The sequence below is a fragment of the Protomyctophum parallelum genome, assembly GCF_964188405.1.
Source record: "Protomyctophum parallelum genome assembly, chromosome: 6".
Lineage (NCBI taxonomy): Eukaryota > Metazoa > Chordata > Actinopteri > Myctophiformes > Myctophidae > Protomyctophum > Protomyctophum parallelum.
Window position 1 is genome coordinate 36,630,154 of NC_139701.1, and position 21,951 is coordinate 36,652,104.

The 21,951-nt window shown below is 42.6% G+C and overlaps 1 protein-coding gene across 1 annotated transcript in view; it reads right to left on the reverse strand.

Moving 5' to 3' along the window:
* Window positions 1-227: 227 nt before the first annotated feature.
* Window positions 228-21,951, reverse strand: part of ncanb (neurocan b) — a 140,084-nt gene continuing 118,360 nt past the window's right edge. The window contains exons 11-15 of the mRNA XM_083766712.1: window positions 16,079-16,237; window positions 14,757-14,839; window positions 12,818-12,962; window positions 3,381-3,563; window positions 228-1,368 (exon numbers count right to left, since the gene is read on the reverse strand). Coding sequence (XP_083622838.1) covers window positions 1,238-1,368; window positions 3,381-3,563; window positions 12,818-12,962; window positions 14,757-14,839; window positions 16,079-16,237 — 701 coding nt within the window. The 3' untranslated portion in view covers window positions 228-1,237. The remainder of the gene's footprint in view (window positions 1,369-3,380; window positions 3,564-12,817; window positions 12,963-14,756; window positions 14,840-16,078; window positions 16,238-21,951) is intronic.

Below are 21,951 nucleotides of genomic sequence, written 5' to 3' on the forward strand. Positions count from 1 at the left end.
TACCCTCTTTTTCCTTTTGGCTGACAGCACAATTTCTCATTATCAGTCCAGACAAGCAATAATAAGAAGTGACTGGTGTGACTGTGAGTATGAGAATGAGAAACAGTATAAATACAGTGAGTGGAACCTCCTAAGCCACTTAGTCTTTATTTGATCATTTATACAATGTCAGTCCACAACCAGATACAGTATACTGTATGCTAAAGTGAATGTAGAACTCATGACTGCTGTGCTGGGCAAGAGGAAACACCCAATACTATTACTGTATGACAAACTGTCAACCAATGTTCAGCATAACCCCTGGCAATAACAGCTGTATGGAGGTCTGACACAAATAGAGGGTTTTGGATTCCTACAAGTCTATCATAAAGTAACTTTAATATGTAGTAATGATGTAGTTGTGGTATGGTGTGATGTGATGGGATGGGTTATGTTCTTTATCTTCCTCTGGGGCCATGCACCCAAAATAAACTGTCTTACACTGACAAGATACAACTCTAAACATAAAAATTATTCACAATGCCTCTGATCCAAAGTAAAGTATTCAAATCTGTTTCAGAATAACTTGGGAGTTATTGTAGGTCAGGTAAAATGTCTTACAAAGAGCACTTCAAAAACCGCAGAGTCAAGGAATACACTTGTGTGTTGAGGACTCAAAAGTCCAAAACATGGACCCTGTGCATTCCCTGACTCCACTGGATTTGATACAGCATTTTCAATGGAAGTCATCACTATTTACAAGTTTGTATTAAACCACTTCTCGAATGTTAAAATAAACTAAAAGGTTCCCAAAACAGGTCAGAGAGAATCCACATTTCAGGTCATCTTTGAACTCTGAGTTAAAGACCAAAACAAAAAAGGTAACCTGGTCGACGATAAACAAGTGCAAAGTAAAGCCATGGAAAGGAAAAGTGTAAAGAGTACAAAGGGATTGTTATTGTCCCCATGAGGCCTGGAAACACACCAGCAGACCTCAGAGTTGACTATATGATAAAGGCTCACTCAAAGAGCCAGGAGCTGAGCTGGGAGCAAGGAAGGACAAGGCAGGGAAAGAGAGGGGAGAACACGAGTTCTGTGCTGGAGGCATGAGGAGAAAGAGTTTCTGGCGACCAGGTTGACTTAAGGAAGGAGAGGAGAACAGGCGAACTGCATGGAGCAGCCACGGAACAGAGGGAAGGGAGGTGGTGAAGGAGGAGGAGGAGGAGGAGGAGGGGGGAAGTGAAGAGGCGTTTTTGGTTCAGAAGTGGCCATGGTTGTGGCCCTGGTCTGCTCCGTGGTGGCCGCCGTCCCGATGGCCGTGCTTCTTGTGCTTCCTGCGCTCTCTCCTGCCCTTGTGGTGGTGACGCCGATAACGATGGGACCTCCGGGCTGTGGGAGGGAGCGACAGGAGGAGAGAGAAAGAGAGAAGTTCACTATAGATTATGTTTGTTGATTGTATATTGCTTTATTTATTTATAAAATATATATATATTTACACACACACACACACACACACACACACACACACACACACACACACACACACACACACACACACACACACACACACACACACACACACACACACACACACACACACAGTACACCAGTCCTACCAGAGATTCATCAAATGATTGGCTTAGGAATGCGACAAATACAAAAACATCTCCATGATGGGGTGTGTAAACTGTAAATGATAGACAATAAGTATTTTGGGGGTGAACTGCTCCTTTAAAGAGTGAGTAAAGGTGAACAAGTGGGTGTTAAAGAGTTCAGAGGAAGTTGACAGCGAGGGAGGTAAAACCAGGTAAAATGCCAGAAAAACTGTAACAAAAACAACAGAGAGCACAGAGAGGGGCCTGGATCACAGTCCTTTGGTTTATTTATACCCCTCTATGGCAGGAGCCACTGCAGGCTACAGAGATGTGTTTTTTATCATGACTGGCTGCCTTTAGCAGTGCCAGTGCAACACATCACTGATCTCAATACCCACTTAAAAGCCTGAGTGTAAGCTTGTTCCTGGGGTGTACTGCCAAATTGGATCTACTGGTACTTCCCTGGATTTCACCATGAGACATGTGCAGTGAATCAAAATGACACTGTAACTCGTCGACAAAACAACGGAAAAAAACAACGGAGCCCGAAAGATAAATCGAAATAAGTGGAAAAAGAAAGAAAGAAAAAAATGAGTCTTTATCACTCTTGACAGAAGCTACAGAATCCCGTCCTAGCTGTCAAGTGTGTAATGAAATACCACAAGGCACAACGTGATACATCAGCCACGCTCTAATTCTGTATAACCTCTTAAAGGGACAAATATAGAAATGACATATTAAGACATCCATTGTAAGGAAAAATTTATTTTTAGGCAGAAATTAAGTTTATTTGAAAGCCCGAGGGAGGATGTACTGTTGGAAAAGCAGAAGAATAGAAACAACATATTCTGTGCACTGGTAATACTATACTGCAACAAAATATGTGGAAAATACTACTTTTATAATGACACAGCTATAACTAACAACATTTTAATGACATCCATAACGGCTTTGTTTCAGCTACCAACATAATTGGAGCGCAAATGATAATTGTACCACAAACAAATCACATCCGTGTGAAGTGAGGGGCGCTCTTAAGGCTCATTCATAGTCTGGATTTTCGGTGGTGAGGTGACCACCGCTCCGGTGGTGAGGTGACCACCGGAGCTGAAATAACGTTGAGCGGTGGTGAGTAAAAACAGAGAGAAGGGCTGGGGCGGTTACGATGGTTTGCTCTTCATCGCGGCTCGTGACGTCATGTTGTAGTTCGGTGGTCACCTCACCACCGAAAATCCATACTATGAATAACGCTTTACCATCATACATTATCCATTCATTGTCAACGGGAATTTGACAATTTTGTGCAGGACAAAAATAGCCGATTTGCTCGTCCACATATGACGTAAATTCTTCATCCATTGTCATTGAGAATTTAATGTATAGAGGGGCATATGGCTCTGTGTGAGCCATATGCCCAAATATAGAGTCAAGGCCAGTCTGTGACAGTACTATGACGTCATATTGATGACGTACTCCTGATTATTTTTTGGAGATCGGCTGATCTGACCGAATTCGCATGCACGCACGCACGCACGCACGCACACAATTCTGGGCTGTATTTTGCGTGTCTTAAGTACCAGGTCTTATTCCCTAACTTGAGTAAACTAAAGACCTGGAGGCGTGATCAATGCTCTTTGGCCACTCAGAATAGCCAAATGGCATTGATCACGCCTCCAGGTCTTTAGTTTACTCAAGTTAGGGAATAAGACCTGGTACTTAAGACACGCAAAATATAGCCCTCTGTCTCAATAAACAGTAACCCCCACTCGCACACATGAATGAAACAAGCATAATCTTATCACTTACACTTTGTGCAAATGATCTTGGGTCTGTCCCATTTGCCGTTGGCGCGGCACTTGGCAGTGGGTACGTGGCGTTGCAGGAAACCGTCAGCACACTGGTAACGCACCACGGAGTGGATATCATAGTGAGAACGCTGTCGTCCGATCAGGAAGGCATTATTTACGGTGGGCGGAGCGCCACAAAGTACTGTGGGGAGAGACAGGAACATGCGCGCACGCATGCACGCACGCACGCACACACACACACAAACACACACGCACACGTGCACACACACACACACACACACACACACACACACACACACACACACACACACACACACACACACAAATAATATCATAAACACTGGGTCGTGACTGCATCAATTATTATTATTATCAAAGGCGGACAGCAATGTAGGATAATGAATTGACTAACAGATCTTTCTGAAAACAACTGTCAGTAAAACATCAACGTGTGGGCTTTAGTGTTTACAGGACAGCATGTCGGTCTTAAAGTCTGGGAGCCATGTCAAACCAGCGGATATGAGGAGGCTAGGGATTGGAAGCTCAGGACGGTTTAGTTCATACACTGAGATGGAAGGAAGACTGACACTATGGTAAGCCTCAGGCTCAGGGAAATGCCCACACAACGTTCTCACAAAGTTCTCAACTTTAACCCAACAAAACCAGGAAAGCATCCATGTCATTTTAGATTTCAGCGCTGGCTATTCATAAATAGAAGATCTACAAGCTTGTATCTGTTATTTTTGAACAATCTTGAAAATGTGAGAACTACTGATTTAGAAGGCATTTTCAATTGGACTCAATGTCAAAAGGGTGCCAATCTTCTCCTGAGAGAATGACAGGTAGAGGTCAGGGTGTAGTAAATCTTTCCCTCCCTAGATGGCAGTCCTGTAACTGAAACCTGTTTGTCCCCCTGGCAGCTTTATTGGCTGCCTTTGGGACACTGAAAACAATTTGCAACATCTGTCTTTTCCAGTGTCTTTTCAGTGAGCTCACTCATATACCTTTTAAGTCAATTATCTGAGCGTCTGCCACCGTGTAGCTGTAGGGAGATTTTGCAGACCTGGAACACAATCAGATTCGCCACCCAGACCGACATAACCAAATTAATCTCCAAAGGGGCCGAGGTTAGTGCAAAGTAAGAACTGGAAGACAATAACCAAGAAGTCAGTTCTATATTGATCTCTATGTCGATTATAGGCAGCAAGGGACATAGACAAAAAATGAGCTTGAGGGTTGTGAAACTGCCTGTGTCTGTACAGGTATATCTGCTATGGATAGCATGCAGCCTCCTATTCTCTGTGGAGCGGCAGTTCTTCAGGAGGTAAAGTGACAATCTGGGAGTGGGAAGGTTCCCCGTTTCATCCTGGCTTCTCCTGGCTTTGAGCAAGACACTCAACCCCTACACTGTCTACAGTAACTACTCCCGATGAGAAGGTTGGTGTGTTGTATGGTTCCTTCTGCAGTTGGTGTGAATGTGTTAATGTAATGCACATTGTAAAGCGCTTTTGAAGGAAAGGCACTGTAGTAATGCAGACTATTTGTAATTATGCAAATTGATGCATTAAAATATGTAAATAGAATTCAGAGAACACTGTCCGTTCGCCAATTGCCATAGTTCAAACAGAGTAAACGACACCATCTCAGCAGGCCAGGGTAAGATTAAACATGCAGATAAAATGTTTTACAATCTCTATTAATTACTCTGATAGAAGAGAGGGATCTCTTCTATCTCTTTATATTACATTTTACTCTCTTAACAGGGAAAACCAATGCCATTACCCTGATGAAAGATGTCCACCACATGTCCTGTTTAATGTGTTCTGAAATGTGACTTCACTAAAACATCTGATACAGCTGCTTGAAACAGATCAATATTTATAGGCTCTGGAATGTCATTTGATAACACAGCGCTGCCTAGTTCCCTGCTGTGTGACGTATGGTTGTACTTTTGTAATATGTATGTCTCTGTGTGGCCTGCTGGTTGAATATGCACTCCTCTGTCTTCCTGTGCCTGTACGGCAAAGGCAAAGTGCAGACTGCAGACAGCTAGAACTGCTAGATGCTGCCTTCTCTCTGCACTCACAAGGGCCTATGGGCGCCAAGCATCGCTACACCTACAGGCAATCATGTCAGAGCAGATCAGGGTGAAGGGAAAGTGTGCATGTTCTCACTACATTGTGCTGGTAAGTGCAGTGCTGTGTCTGTGTCTGCTTTCTCTCCAAGTGGCAGTATACAGAGATTAGTCGTTAGTGCAGCAGGCCAGGCAAGCACAAGAAAGCTGCATTTCTGGAGGAATCAACACCTCACATCTTAGCTGGAACATTGGTCCAGAGATATACTTCGCTCAGTACGCTGCCACCTCTTGGTACACTGGCCTCTCACAGCTGTTAAAAATCGAACTCAAAACTAACTAGAAAAAGTGCCCTTCTGGGCGGGGACTGCCCTTAAGTCAGACCTCCTGTTAGTCAGACCTGTGCTGCAGGTTACAAATCACCCGTGCTGTGGGTTACAAATCACCCGTGGCTTCCTGTGAGGTTAGGGTTAGGTTAGGGTTTGGGGGGGATAGTGTTAGTAATAGTAATGGTCGGACTAATCAATGCCACGCTACCTGCATGATGTCACTTAAACAATTTGGAAAATGCATTGATTGCACATTATTTTAGAGACATTTTGTAGTTTATTGATATTTGTCTGTATATTTTTTTATTGTTTTGTGTTGTTTTGTCATGTTGTTTTAGTTTTTAGTTTTGTTTATTTATTTCTTATTTTTTTGGGGACCACAATGGAAATAAGCCGAATGTTTATGATCCTCGGTGATGGCTGACTTGTATGTCGGAAAGCAGCTTTGTGCTCTTGTACTATCACTAAAATAAAATAAATTAATCAATCAACACAAAAAGACCTTGAAACCTACAGTATTTCCACTTGTACCCACAAACTTGTGTTCTACTGTCGGTATTGTATCTCTATCACTTTACAAGGTCATTGATAACACGTGGAATAGTACAGTATGTGTGTGAAAGCATCACACACAAAGAAAAAGCATGTGTAAGAACTCTGAGTTTCTCTCTTTCACTTTCTATGTATTGTCGCTGTCGGCCTGAGACCTCCTATGTCTGAAACTGTGTGTCAAAAAAGGAAAGAAAACGCTGTTCCAATGGATCCATTGTAGGTATTTAATCACAAGCTGTTGTTAAATTATATACGTTTATTTGGATCAATATTTGTAAACCCACAGACATGCAATGTGCTGTGAGCTTGTAGCTACTATAGCTACTATAGCTACTATAGCTATTTTTGCTACTTTTGTGTGACACTGTAGTATGAGGATTAATTTACAAAATTCTCTAAATCCTACATGGGTTATATACAGAGAATAGTAAATAATGTAAATAATGTTCTGGCGAGAGCGTTCTGGCCAATCACAGAGCGTCCTTGCACAACCCTTGTAGGCTTTCGAAGGACGCAAGTGTGGTCACTCGGACTCACTCCCATGGCATCCACTCTCTGTCCTAAGGATGACTGGCTCCACTCCTCTGAGGTCAAGGGGAAAAAAGGCCATCGGCCACAAAATGTTGTATCATTGCCCGGCCTTGTATGGCTGATTAACGCACCTGATAGGCCGCCAGCGTGCTGCTATCACCCAATCAAGTAACAGACCACTGATGAGGTGGAGAACAGGACCGGTAAGTAGAAAATACTCAGCATGTGGCTGCTGAACTCCACTGATAAGACAAGACATTATCTGGGGTTGCTTTGGATGAAAAACGGAGGATGACGGCAACAGTGGGGAGATGAAAAGATGCCAGTGATTGGAACTGACTGATTAAGGTCGGAGAGGTGGGCTGGAACCTGTATGGGGACATCCTGCTTTGGAAGTGGCACAGCCCCCGCTGCTGATGAGAGAAAAAACATCACTTCCCTACAGTGGTAGGCCTGATAGAAACTCTCTAGGGTTTGGATGAGCTTGTCTACTTTGAATCTAAAAATATGTGTGTCTAGGCTCATAGCATCAGGCAAATAATTAAGATTAGCCTCAAGATTTTCACTCTATGAAACATTAAAATGTCTGTTTTTTGTTTTTTGTTTCCTGAAGACCTCATAAACTTGCAGTTGGTGGCTGAGAGGTAAGAGAAGTGACAAATGCCTTCTTCATTCTCCTGTCAACCCAAGTTTCTGAAACGCACAGGTGTGATATATGGGGCTTCAGTACAGTCCAACTATAGCACTGTGAGTCTGAATCTAAGTACTCTCTTTACCTACGTTAGTTTGTGGGTTCTAAAATCTTAAAATGGCCGTTAAGTCTGGGTTTAATCCAATATCCATAAGTATTGCTTCATATTCACTAACAGTTGCTCGTCATGTTTTTGATTTAAAGGTGGTTTAATACTTCACAAATCAGCAGGTTCACGCAAAATAATTTAATAATTAATACATACATTAAATGTATCTATATGTAACATATCCATACCCCTAGGATAGGATATGTGTATAGAGAAACACTGTACTAGGGCTTAGAATATTGTTTTACTTATGCCTAGTTTTAGTATCTGGCAATGACTCTGCACAAGAGGGGTACTGTTTTCTCACCAGTGACTTATCACTCCCAAAAGTGTTGGCTGCCAAGAAAACTAAACGGAACATATAATTTGTGACAGTCCAGCAAATACTGCAGCAAGGGTAAGGTAATTGAAATCAATATGGAGCATATTGCCTAAGCTAATACAAACGTAAGTAATTCCCTTGATAATTATGTTCAGCTTTTTACTTTATTGTTGCCTAATTAAATAACAATGGAAGAGTCAATTACGCATCATTTGTATCTTAGATCTAGAGCCATTATCTAGAGCCCTTTTCAAACTGACAATAAGTCTACATTATGAGAATACCAGTGAGACTAAACTGTATGACAGTATATATGACCAATCCTTCTACCCTAATGGAAAGGGGGTACACAAGCATCCTTCTACCCTAATGGAAAGGGGGTACACAAGCATCCTTCTACCCTAATGGAAAGGGGGTACACAAGCACATTATCCACTCGCCTTCTCCTACAAAACCACTCCGTCAGCACACATCTCTCCATGCACAAAAGAATCTTGCACGCCACCGAATCCATATGCACTACATCGCTTCCCCACAACTTACATATTGTGTTGCATCACATGATTTATCCAGTTTTTGCTTGACATCCAACATGAAAATAATGTGGAAAGAATCTTTCCCCATTTTTCCCCTTTTTTTGAAGTGCAGGCACTTCAATCCAGTTAAAACATTATAAAATGAACTGACATGCAAGTAGTGACTGAAAACGGATTAATTCAAAATGGAGGACCCCAATTTAAACAAGTCTTAGTGCTTTTCTGAGTTCATCCTCCTTGAACTGTGCTTATTCTACAAACTGTTAATGGCCCGGTTTCCCAAAGGACACATGGTGTAAGAGGTATGGTGTAGGTGTAGAACATGCTCAGATGCCCTCTAGGCCACACACAGAAGCCTGTGAACATAGACATTCCGTGCATAGATGTGCCACGCAATGGTAGGCCTCAGGCCTCAGTCCTGGTATGGTAGGCCTCAGGTCTACCATTCTGAAATTTAATTTAATAATATTTGGACTGCTGGACAGCTCTGACCGTAGGCTCTCTTTACTATTTTCTTTTATATATATATGTATATATATGTGTGTCCTTTGGGAAACCAGGCCAATAACATTTTATAACAACAAAATATTCAAAGCCCCTCTCAAAAATATTTATGACTAAATGCCTAGAATAAAAATCTGTGGTTTGCCAGGTTTGGAAGTTGAGAGAATCACATGTTCTAAATAATGCAAAAAGCAATTATGTAAGTATTACTTCAACTACATACAGTACATGGCACCTCCAATGTAGTGCCCATTAGTGTGACAGCCCATTATTTCGAATAGTCCAACAAATGTTATGTTAGTGTGAGGTTAGGGCTGGGTTTAGGCTTGGGGCCGTGAGGGAATTTTCCACACACGTGGAAACAAGACTAAAATGGATCTAATTGTATGCTTGCGAGCTGACGTTTTGGGGATGCCGACACCAGTGAATTGTACTTGTGACCCATTATTTCTAAAAAAAAACCTGCCCTAGCCTCTCATTCAGACCAGGCTGCTAATCTCCCTACCTCATTATTAATTATGTTGTTCTGCTATTGGACAGTAGTCTGACCTGTATGCAAATGAACAGCAAAAATAATCACTAGTAGGCTCTCTGAGGAGCACGTTTTGGCCTCTTTCCTCCAACAACCACTGTACCACAGTTTTAGCTGCACCAGGGGACATCGAGCAGAATAGAGGAGAGGACATTTACCATTGATTTAAGCTGCAAGTAACTCACTATTCTGTACCGAATATAAGTTCAGTCAGACAACTCACGAATAGATTAAACAATATTTATTGCAGAATGAGTAATGAGTGTACATATGATATTTGACTTGGCGTTCGGCTCTGCTGGATTTCTCCCTGCTCGGCATGATTAAGCAACATCATAAAACATAAGAGCAGGGAGATAGATATACAATAACCCCCCCATGGGGAGCATAGATAGCAGAGCCCACCGGTGGTGCTGGGGTGGTGGTGGGAGAAAACATCACATACAACCGGGAACCATGAGCAGAGGAAGGCAGGAAGAGCATGGAGTCTAGTGAGCTTAAAGGGATTGTGACATTTAAAACACATTTTTGTAGATTTTTTGGCTTTTTTGGCTTTTCTTGACATCAATGTCACCAAAAAAAAACGAAGTTTGAACATTCAGTGTATTCTCTGCTTTCTGGACTTCTGTGAATAATTATGCAAAAATGTCTCATCTGGTTGGACGGCAGAGATATACGTAGATCTCCGCTAAAGCTCCGCCCCCTCCCCTCTGCTCCCTGCCTAGTGCCTACCCTCTCTTCTCCGCTTCCTCATTGTGATCGCGACTTTGTTTCTTTGTAATACTTACTAATAATGGCTTCTAGAGAAAAATCAATCTGCTCTGTTGTTGGCTGTGTCAATCAACACAAGTCCTTACACTGGATACCAACTGGCCTAGATGACTCTTTTATTTTTGACGATGACTTCCTACCAAGTTGTCAAAGTAGCGCATCTTGGGTTGACAGGAAAGGGGGAATTACCGACATCTACAGGCTAAAATAATGTGTTTTTCCATGGCTTTTCAGGATGAAGATTAGACATACACAAAAACGAGAAAAAAAAAAAATACTGGAGTGGAGTTGAGTGTTCAAACTTTTTAGACACGTTTGAAGGACCATGGCCAAGACTTTTAATGTTGTTAAAATTATGTTATAAATCATGTCATAATACCTTTAAGTAGCCTGCCCAATTAGTCAGCTGACTGCCGCATCGGCGAATGACGTGTGAGACTTGCACACACGTATACTCCCACATAGTAATGCAGCATGTTAACCCCTTGAGCATAGTATGGGCCTTTGAGCATGGCAAGAACCTCCCTTGAGGTTGACTGACTGAACTGACTCCGCCGCTCCGCGATCTGCGTTTGATTTGTCCTCAAGTGAAATAACTAAAAACTTTTGCACCCCTCTGCATTAAATTGAATTTCACCTTAGTAAAGGAGAACCTTTTATATAAGACAGAGCTGCTGTAGTTCTGACCGATGTGCTGTTTCAAGCTGAGATATTGGAATTATATAGTTATCAACCCATAATTATCAATATGTTCTTATCAAGACCATGCAATGGACATTTCCTACATATTGACATTGTTGTCAGACCGACGTTGTGTTTGGCGCGTTTTCCGACTACTAACCCTATTACTAAGCCCTAACTCTAACCCTAACCCTAACCACAGTGTTAACCGTCCACGTAAGTAAACATAAAGCCTAGTTTATGCCTAGAAATCACTTCCGTGTTTCATAGTCACCTACTTGCGGTAGGCAATAGGCCTATGTAAGAAATGTCCATATACTGGCTCCATTGCATGGTCTTGATAAGAACATACTGGTGATTATGGGTTGATTTGGGATAGAGGTGGACCGTGGATGGAGTGAAGAGGTATCACATGTGACATCATGAACCTGAAAGGCGTACGTACGTACATGCACTGATTGAAGAGGCCCACTCAGGCCCACACTCCCACAGCATTCAAACAATAAGTGCTGCATGTTACAGGTAGAAGTGTCTACCCATAATGGTGAGTCTCTCTCTCTCTCTCTCTCTCTCTCAGTCTTAACTTACACATGTGGCTTGAGTGTTGAGACATTGTTTGACTCCTAGTGAACGCGAGATGAGCAAAACTATAAAGTAGAACACAGGGTCAAAGTTTGATTCAAATGCTGCCTGGCGACTACATATTTTTACGTGATTACAAAAAGCACACTGTTGTTCAACAGAAATGATCTGAAAGTCACGTAGGGCTGACTTAAAGGTATATTCAGTGATTTCACTTAATTAAAATATCACTTCTTTTTTGTTTTGTTGTGATAATCCTCCCTACTGTAGAGTGTGCTGACCATATAAGCCGGAGTTCCTCCCTGTCCCCAGTGAGCCCTGGGGTAAAAGAAACTTAGGTTTAAATTTTTGCTAGTTGGCCTAGCCTTCATCCAATCAGGATAGAGAGGGGCGGACCTTGGTGTGCGTGCTGTGCCAGTTGCGTATGTCAATGGGATTTGCCAGCAGATGTCACTGTTTTCACTGTTTTGCCTGTTTTCATTGCAGCTCAGAAGACTTCCAAACCCCAGAGAAAGCTCCAGAGTCCAGACCACAGAAAATCCACTGAATGTTCAACGTTCGGGTTTTTTGGATGTAATTGAGGTCATAAAAACTAAAATAAAAATAAAAATAAAATGTAAATTAATGTCATGAAACCTTTAATGACCTCAGAGAATACTGCCGTCGAAACCACATGTGCACGTCCCCACGACTCTTCCCCGATTGCGTCTCCTTTTCACATTAGAGTCACAGCCATTTTAAAGAACTCTAATTTCACTCTATATCAGATCAAACAAATGATAATAATAATAAAAATAGTCGATCGGCAAGCCAAATGTTATAGCCCAGAATAGGGATGCTAGTGTTCAAGTGTATAAGCGGTTGATCACCCTACAGGCGGCAGTGGCTCAGGGGTATAGTGACCGAATGGGAACCGCAAGCTTCCCAGTTCGAACCCAGGCTCCCCCAGAGTTAGTGTCGAAGTGTCCTTGAGCAAGACTCTGAACCCTAATTGCTCCTGATGTGCAAAGGTTGCATGGTTTCCTCCGGCATTGGTGTGTGAATGGGTGAATGTAATGCACAATCTCTGTAAAGCGCCTTGGATAAAGATGCTATACAAATGCACCATTTACAGTAGCTGCAGCATACATGATGCTCCTCTCCTCTAGCCTCGCGTAGCAATACTAGGGCAATATGCATTGCAAAGGCAGATGGAGGCTGGATACGCAAGGCGTTTCTTACCTGTTCCCTTCTTGCAGACGTAGGGCAGATTGTAGTTGCAAGGCACATCGTTCCATTTGCCGTTCTCGTGAGCGATCATCACAACACAGTCCTCTCCTCCAGCAAAGAAGTTGTCTGGCTGGTTGTCACGCCAGTTCTCGTATTGCTGCAACACGCACGTTCACCACACACACACACACACACACACACACACACACACACACACACACACACACACACACACACACACACACACACACACACACACACACACACACACACACACACACACACACACACACACACACAAACACACGCACGTGCACGCACGCACGCACGCACACACACACACGCACACACACACACACACACACACACACATGGAAATTAAAATTTAAATTAAAATTAAAAGATGTCAGAAGCAGACCTTGTCATTTTGCCTTTTATTCTAGTTGTGGAAAGTGCTTCAACTTTGACACATTTATCCTGGAAGGGAAAATTGTTTTTCAACATGACTGCATCATAAAAATATATCAACATGGGTAATCATATTAGTAAGTAGCACTGATCGTGAGAACAAATCAAACCACAGAAAACTGATTCCAGTCAATTCATATTTTAAGTACATGCATAATGCATTCCTGCACTTTAAAACTCTCAGACGTATACAATATTAACACTGAAATGTGTCGTTCTTGCTAATAGCTAATGACAATTCAGTAAGGACAGCTCATGTCAAAGTTGTATCATGTACAACTTGTACAACTACAGCTTTAAACTCTCTAATACGTTTGTTTACTGGTATGGTTCTGGTCAGAAGCCCCATGCTATTCCTTCAGCATGCAGGATAAAGCAGGGGGATGCAATAAATCCCCCCAGATTTAGAGACTGAACAGAGCCTGCAGCAACAATGATACAACATGATCAATAACAGGTGGTGGCCTATCGTACAATAGTCTCCCCTGACAAACATTGCAGATCTACAAGCTGCATCGCAATGGTATTTTTGGCACAGGACAAAACCGTAAGCTACTGTATGAATCAGGCTTTTTGGAGTGCAGCATGCACCGAGTGAGTAGTAGGGGCTATTCAACAAGACCTCCTTGTTTGTGATAATGAACGTGATCGATAGGTGTGTAAATCAGACATGGTAGCTTGACTATGTGACCTGCCTGAACTAACCTGACGCTCAGTTCTGGTCTTCACAGCATCCGCCATCTGTGACCTGATCATGTGACTTGTGGTACTCTTTGTCGATCAGCACAACTCATGTTAGGACTCAATGTCCAGCAGTTGAAAACTGAGCTCCAGCAGATATGGTATACAGGTACCTTACAGCAGGGGTGCATACACTTGACTTGGGAGCTACTTTCAAAATGACCAGCTCAAGCTTTACATTATATTTGTTGTCATGTCATGTGATCTACCGGCACAGCCCCTAAGTGATCTACTGGTAGATCGCGATCTACCTTGTGGGCACCCCTGCACTACAGTATGTTTCTTTTCTACTACAAGAACTAATATTGTGCTGTGATTTCCAGTTTCCATGACTACAGCTCGGTTTCAGATAAGGTTCTCAGAACGACATTTGGGCCCCGCTCAGGGAGGAGTCCATCCAGCTAGTGGATCGGCTATTTTCACTTTATTTTTCTATATACAGGTTTAATGTTTGTCTTGTCTAGACAAACATTAAAAACGCCATTGACAATGGACTGAGTTTAATGTTTGTTTTGTCTGTTACTGAGCAAATCGGCATATGATGTTATGTTATGATATCGCGATGATGTAAGATGATAAGGGTTGGTAAAGCGCCCCTCACTTCACACAGATGTGATTTTTTTTTACATACTGTACATATTAGAAACTTGAACAAACAAACAAACAAAGAAAAAACATCACAGAACGTCACAGGCTCTGGAACGTTTCATGGGTTATGGAAGGTGTCGTGTTGAGGTCTCACCAGGTCCATTCTGTCTGTCCACTGGAAGTCGTCCTCCACTGTACGGTCATTCAACCCCATCCAGGTGTTGTCGTGGCTTAGACCTTGATGAAGACACACACACAGAGAAATAGGAGTATACACACAACAGTGTGCATGTGCACGCACATACACACTTGCTTCTGTCTATGAATACGTTTGTTATAAGTCTGTACAGACTTTCTGCCACCCCTTTAAAGTTGTTTATTAATTATTTAATTATTATTTAACATAACCTTGTGATCCCTTATTTTGTATCTTAGTTATGTACTCAATCTATTGGTTTTATACCTTATATGTTGTTTGTATGTCTGGCCTCGTGGGGAAAGATGGTGGGTGGATGGGGAGGATTGGGAAGGGAGTTGTGGGAGAAAATATGAAAACAAAGAGTTGTATTTTCTTTTCTTTTTTGTGAAACTTGCATATGATGTCATGCTCACACTCTTTGAATAAAGTTTATTAAAAAAAAAGTGTACAGACCATAAGATGAATGTTTTGTCTCACGACAATAAGTAGCAGGTTGGAGAGGCTTATTGTCGGTATCAGACAACAACTCTTATAGATTAGGCTTTATAGTGCTTGTGGAGACGTTATTGTATAATATCCTGAGGAAAAACAACATATAAAGCCCAATACGGCCCCCATTGAACACTGGAAGATTCTGGAGCATGTCTAATAGATCTTATCACAAAATCCTCCCTGAGCAAGAGTCGAGGGGTCATGCAGACACATATCACTGTCAGTGACACATGGTGATGAGTTTTTGTTGTGCGTACGTGTGTGTTTTCATGTGTGTTTGTGTGTGGAATTTCAATTACAGTGTTTCTGATTAACATCATCTGAGCATGTCCATATGTGTGCGTGCGTGCACACGTGCGTGTGAGTGCGTGTGTTTAATGGAATTTCAATCATGGTGTATCTGATTAACATCATTACTAGGCCCATTAATCTCCCTAATGGCTCGTCTCCCCTTATTGTAGGGGTGGAGACTTCCATTTTCGAGGCAATTAAGCACACTTTTTGGTAAATGTTTCTGACTGTGTGAAAGTACGATGGGAGTTGTTAAGATGAATTGTGATTGCCCTGCCATCTTTTGGAAGGCAGAGGGTGAGCCTCTTGTGACCCGGCCTTGTTATGATATGCGTGGCTGTGAAGCGATGCCAGAGGTTGAAAGTCTTCATGGATACTTAACCTCTCAGATTAGTCAACACTGTCTGATGCATGCACTTCTTACAACTGGATGCTTGTAATGTGATCAATCCCCCTCCCATTAAAATAGCAAACTGGCTAAAATGTCTACCTACCACTGATGAACTCTTGCTCGACGAGGGTGTGGATGCTGGCCAGGTGGCCGTTGTGCTCCCTGCAGTCTTTCTCGGCGTCCTCCCAGGTGTGTCGACGACTGAAGTATCTGTAGCAGTGGCCGTGGAACTTCCTCCATGTGTGTTCACAGCCCTCTGTGTCTGCAGAGAGCGAGGGAAGACACCACAGGGGAGATGATGAGAGAGGAAGAGTGTGAGAGGAGGAGAGACAACATTTCTCGTCTGAAGTCCGCAGAAGTTGCATGAAGAGACAGGGTTATGTATCCAGGCCGAGAGATACAAACACGGAGACGTGCACAGAAAATCAGTTGGGGGGATTTGAAATAAAGGGAGGAATTTCACTGCTGGATTTTATTGTCTTGTTTTTCTAAATTCATACATAACAAATGTTCCATGTCTCAGTCATAGCACACAAAATCTAAATAATATTCTCCTCTTTTATTTTTCAGCTCACTCTCGCTCTCTCTTCCTCCTCTCTCTCTCTCCATACGATATTTAGCTCCAAGTGAAGCACTTTCCCTCCTGTGACACTATCTCTGCCCTCCTCTTCAACCCTGTTCCCCCTCTCCTTGTCTCATTTCCTCTGTCTGGAGTCTGAGTGCTAATCCACAGTGGTGGCAGTCCAATGCAGCTTAGTCCAATGAAAGGCCCTTTAATCTATTCAAACTAGAACAATCTTGAGAAATGTCTTTCAGAGTCAGTGCAGTACTTGTCGGCTAATTACGCCCCGTCACAGTGCTGTCAGCACACAGCCTCCCGACATCTCCTCCCCATTTCTAAAATTCTCTCCAAGCTCCAATTCCCTCAGGGGGTTAACTTGGTGACTGAACTTACTGTACATCTCAAAATGAATGTGATGACAGCAGGGATCACGGCTGAGGAGCGCACCACATGGGCTCTGATGCCTCGGTGGCATGTCCCAGGTGTGATTCCTCTCCCCGACTCTCATTCCTGTTTTCTGCCTATCTTCACTGTACTTGGATATCGTAATAAAGGCAAAAAGGCAAAAAAAATAAAGAAATATGTGATGATAGCGTATGTCAAACCTTAAAGATCTCACTTTCACAAGCCTGCTTTCGAGACCCTATCCTATTCCTGGCATGCATTTATATTGAGGTTAGAATAGACACCTGACCTACGGTATGCCTAATGTCTTTGTAAATGTACCTCCCATGGCATCCCCTGAATCCCCCCTTAATCCAGTGAATTGAAGTGAAGTTCCCTACATCAAATCTGAAGCGACACAACTGCTTATTATGCAGACAGGGAAGGGATAGGGGAAGACTAGGAGAGGAGATGAGGAGTAGAGAGAGGGGAAGAAAATGCAAAGGAGGAAAAGAGACGAGAGATATGAGAAGATAAGAACGAGAGCTGTCTTTCATAGGCTGATACACATGTGTGCAATGCATACAGTAGGTGATATGTCTTTCAGTCTCAGTCTTCTTAATGTAATGCAGTCCTTGCAATGCTCTCCATCTGCTGCTACTGTAGGTTAAGATGAGATAAGCTTCTGAAGCGGATGATACTTAATGTGAAAGTACTCATCTTTCTCTCGCATTCTCTCTATTTCATTCTCTCGCAACCATGGCCATCAAACTCTTTTGCTGGCAGAGTCGGAGTGATAATCATATAAGGATATTGGCTGGGTTTCCCAAACGCATATGCATACGCATATATAAGACTTGTAGTGCTCAGATGCCCTTTAGGCCGCACACAGAAGCCTGTGAACATTTCATGCATAGATGTGCCACGCAATGGTATAGGTATATGGTAGGCCTCAGGTCTACCATTCTGAAAATTAATTTAATAATATTTGGCCTACCATTGCGTGGCACATCTATGCACGAAATGTCTATGTTCACAGGCTTCTGTGTGCGGCCTATAGAGGGCATCTGAACATGTGCAGCACTACAAGTCTTACACCATATGCGTTTGGGAAACCCAGCCATTTATGTTTACTGCATTCAACTTAAGACCTTAGCTGTGTGTGACCTAACAAGTGATTTTATTGTTGTATCTCACACACACATAAAATGTATTCTCTTATTATTCTTGACACAAACTCATGAATATATGATACCATTCAAACATGGGCTCACGTATTAAACGTACGGAGCGAATACATCTGCATGACTACACACATTTTAAAACCAAAGGGAGACAGAGAGGAGTGATAGACAGGAAGAGAGAGAGCTAGGGAGCACGTACTGTATCTGGGTGTTGGCTGTTCTTTTCAAACAACTTCAAGATAAATGCTATATTTGCTATTAGTTTGAATTCCCCATTGAGGATGCCATTGGTATAGGTTTCTGAATTGTCTATATCCCGTTGCCAACCAATGAGACGCAGAGTGAGTAGACGCAAATTGTCTACTTTTACTACTTAATGAGCTTTAGTAAAGATCAATTATGTGAACATAAGGTTGAACATGGGTGAAGTGCTCCTTTAAGTTAATATGTGCAGTTTGTGCACCGTTTGAGAACATGGCTGCACAAATCACAATGGGACTTTGTAGTGATCCCCAAGGGTAAGTATAACCTGGCTTGCTCCAAGTGAGCATACGGTGGAGCAATGCATTGGAGGTATAGGGCTCCAATTTCGTCGCAGCCTTTACCCGCAACGCGGCCCGCAATTCAGCCGCTGCCCGAAAATTACGAATATAGGAGCTTTCTCTGTCCCTTAATGGTATTTTCGTCCAGCATCACCCGCTTTCCCCTAAATTGCTATTTTGGTCACACACATTTGGGAAAGCGACAGTGGAGTTTAAAACCACCCAAAACTTATACCCGTAAGCCATGCCAAATTAGTTTGGTAGAGCGGCGCGGGCTGCGCGCCTGCATGGAGATGTCCTTGGAGTAAGGCTGCGTCATCTCTCCTTATTCTCCTATACTCATCTCTTTGTAATTTTCCTATAATCAGCAGAAGTGAGTGCCTTCCTTGTGTCCATTGTGTTTATACCGGTAATACACCATACATGGGCAACTAGCGGCCCGGGTGGCCACATGCGGCCCCACCTTCACTAAATGCGGCCCTCAATTTATCCGAATATTATTGATTTCAGCTGTTACAATTCATGCAAACATGACCTGCTTTTGTATGTCCAATGTGCACAAAATGGCCAATTTTCAGTAGTATGCAATGTGGCCCCTCTGGAGTGAGTGTGGAAATATAGTGGCCCTCTCCATCGTCAAAGTTGCCCACCCCTGGCCTACACGCTCAATCTATATACCAAATGAAAGCCCGAATTTCGTAGTTTACATAGTACTTTGAATTTTTTTAAATGACTCAAATGAGCAAGATTTGAGTGAGTTGTGACTCAATGAAAAGAAGATGTTCAGTGTAGCTGCTGTAAAGGCCGGCTGCTTGTGTGCACGTGGGGACAGTCATCTAATTTGGCCAAATGGAAATGGAGAGTTGGAGACGTCTATTATGTTGGTGTTAACTATATTAGCTGATGTAGAAAATAGTGCACACCTACAGGGACAGGTGCGTCGGAGCAGGCAACCAGTGTGTATAATGAGAAAGAGGAGGTCCAGCACACTGTCTTCACTTATATAATAGTAGTTTATTAGGCTACTGATGGTTACAGCGTATCGGTCTCACCTTCTCACGACCTTCATCAGGTATATCTCTATCTAGATACCTGATGAAGACTGAAACGTGGTAACCTTCAGTAGCCTAATGAACTACTGTTCTATAAGTGAAGACAGTGTGCGGGACCCAATTATTAGCTGATATAAATATCTTTACAATGTCAATAAATGTCAAAAACTAAAACTAAAAAAATCTATCAATTATTCAATAAGCTACAAACCGCCTGAAGTTGAGAAGTTGGGAATTATATGAAATCTACTCAACCCTGCTTTTCCAGCTCTCTGACATGAGCTGAGAGGGCATATTGTAGAGTTGCTTGCACTTTCATTATTACATTTAGTCTATCTCTCTCCCCTCTCCCCCTGTTAATCTTTTTGGGGATGTTCACACTTATCTGCTGGGACCTAGAGACATAGCAGGAGACAGGCTTCTTTTCCCTGTGAATCAGCATCTAGCTAACCACATTCCTCCCAGCAGTACAGGGAGACGGAGAGTGTATAGCGTGTGACATCTGCGAGGTAGATCAGTGTTAGCCATAGCATGATGTCATGTTACTGCAGCTATCAGAGACCCTGTGGGACCAATGCCAGCTATGCCACCATTTTTTACTTAGCTGGCTGTCTACAAATTCACTGCCCCCACACCACTCCACTCTGCCATCACTCCCAGCTAGCTTCCACTAGCTACCTCGCTAATATGTCTCTGAAATTGTTTGTCCACATGGTGGTTGCTGCATTATTGGTGTTGGGAAAGTGTCCAACTTGGCTCAGGAAGGTGGACAGTGGGTCGTTATCTACAAGAACAGCAAGACAACAGTCACTGGGGCACTTCACAGGAGCACGCACACACACACACACACACACACACACACACACACACACACACACACACACACACACACACACACACACACACACACACACACACACACACACACACACACACACACACACACACACACACACACACACACACACACACACACACTCTATAAGCAGGAGTGTAAATACAGATACATGTCCCTCAGTGAATCGACACAGCCTCCGCTGTGGGCACAGACTGGCTGTTAGCCCAGCAACTGTGTGCGTACAGACATCAACCGTGGCCACTCATACTGACAGGGGATGGCGGCATTTGAAAGCCAGTGTTGTTTTTGGCAGCACATTTTAGTTTTAGTCATAGTCTCTTGAATAGTTTTGATTTCGTTTTAGTCACATTTTAGTCACCTGGAATGATTTAGTGTTAGTCTAGTTTTAGTCGACTAAATGTCATAAGATTTTAGTCGACTAAATCTACAGTTGATTTAGTCGACTAAAATGTATTTTGGCGGGCCTTGATGTCGTCGTAATGACTGTTTTTACACTTACTGAAAATAGCCAATCTACGAGCTCACAAGTGTGAGCTTGTAGACCGGCTATTTTCAGCATGCAATCAAGTGTAAAATGACTTATACTGGATCTCTTGTCCACTAGTCCCTTGACTCCCTTCCTAACATTTTAGTCTAGTTTTTATCTATTGACGAAATCGTCAGTATATTTAGTCTTGGTTTTAGTCACCATAGCTACATTTTCATTTAGTTTCCATTTAGTTTTCGTCAGTGAAAAAAGGAAAAAAATTCGTCTTAGTTTTAGTCGACAAAAACAACACTGTTGAAAGCAGTGAAAAACAAATGACTTCCATAACCTGACAGGAGGGCAACGTGCACACTCATGCATGTACCTGTATATGCATGCTCATGCTCACACATATATACAGAAGGGTGCATCATCGTATATTATCATGTCCTTCTATTGGATCACTTGTGCTTGGTACTCGCTCCCTCCCACTCTCTCTCAATCACAGTCTACATGTAGGTGTGCTGAGGGTGCGGCGACACCCCCACCCCCAGGTTCTTTAAGTGATAATAATATTGTAATGTATGCGTATTGTGCACACAGCGATGCATGACATACCCGTTCCTGTAAAATCCCCATCCCGCACTTCAAAGGATTGCCGTCATTAACATTCTCTGTAATCTCCTAAATCCTTTAGTCAATTCTGTTTATCAGTGATAAACAGAATTGACTAAAGGATTTAACTATCAGGTGATACATTATCAGTCAATCAAAGGTTACGATTTGAAAGGTGTCTTTTGTCTTGCTTTGCACTGCCTGTACCAGAGAGAGAGAGAAAGAGGCAGAGAGAGAGAGAGAGAGAGGGGGGGGGGGGGTAATATATCGTTATTGCCTTAGATTGCATGTGTTTTGTCCATGGTGAAAAAG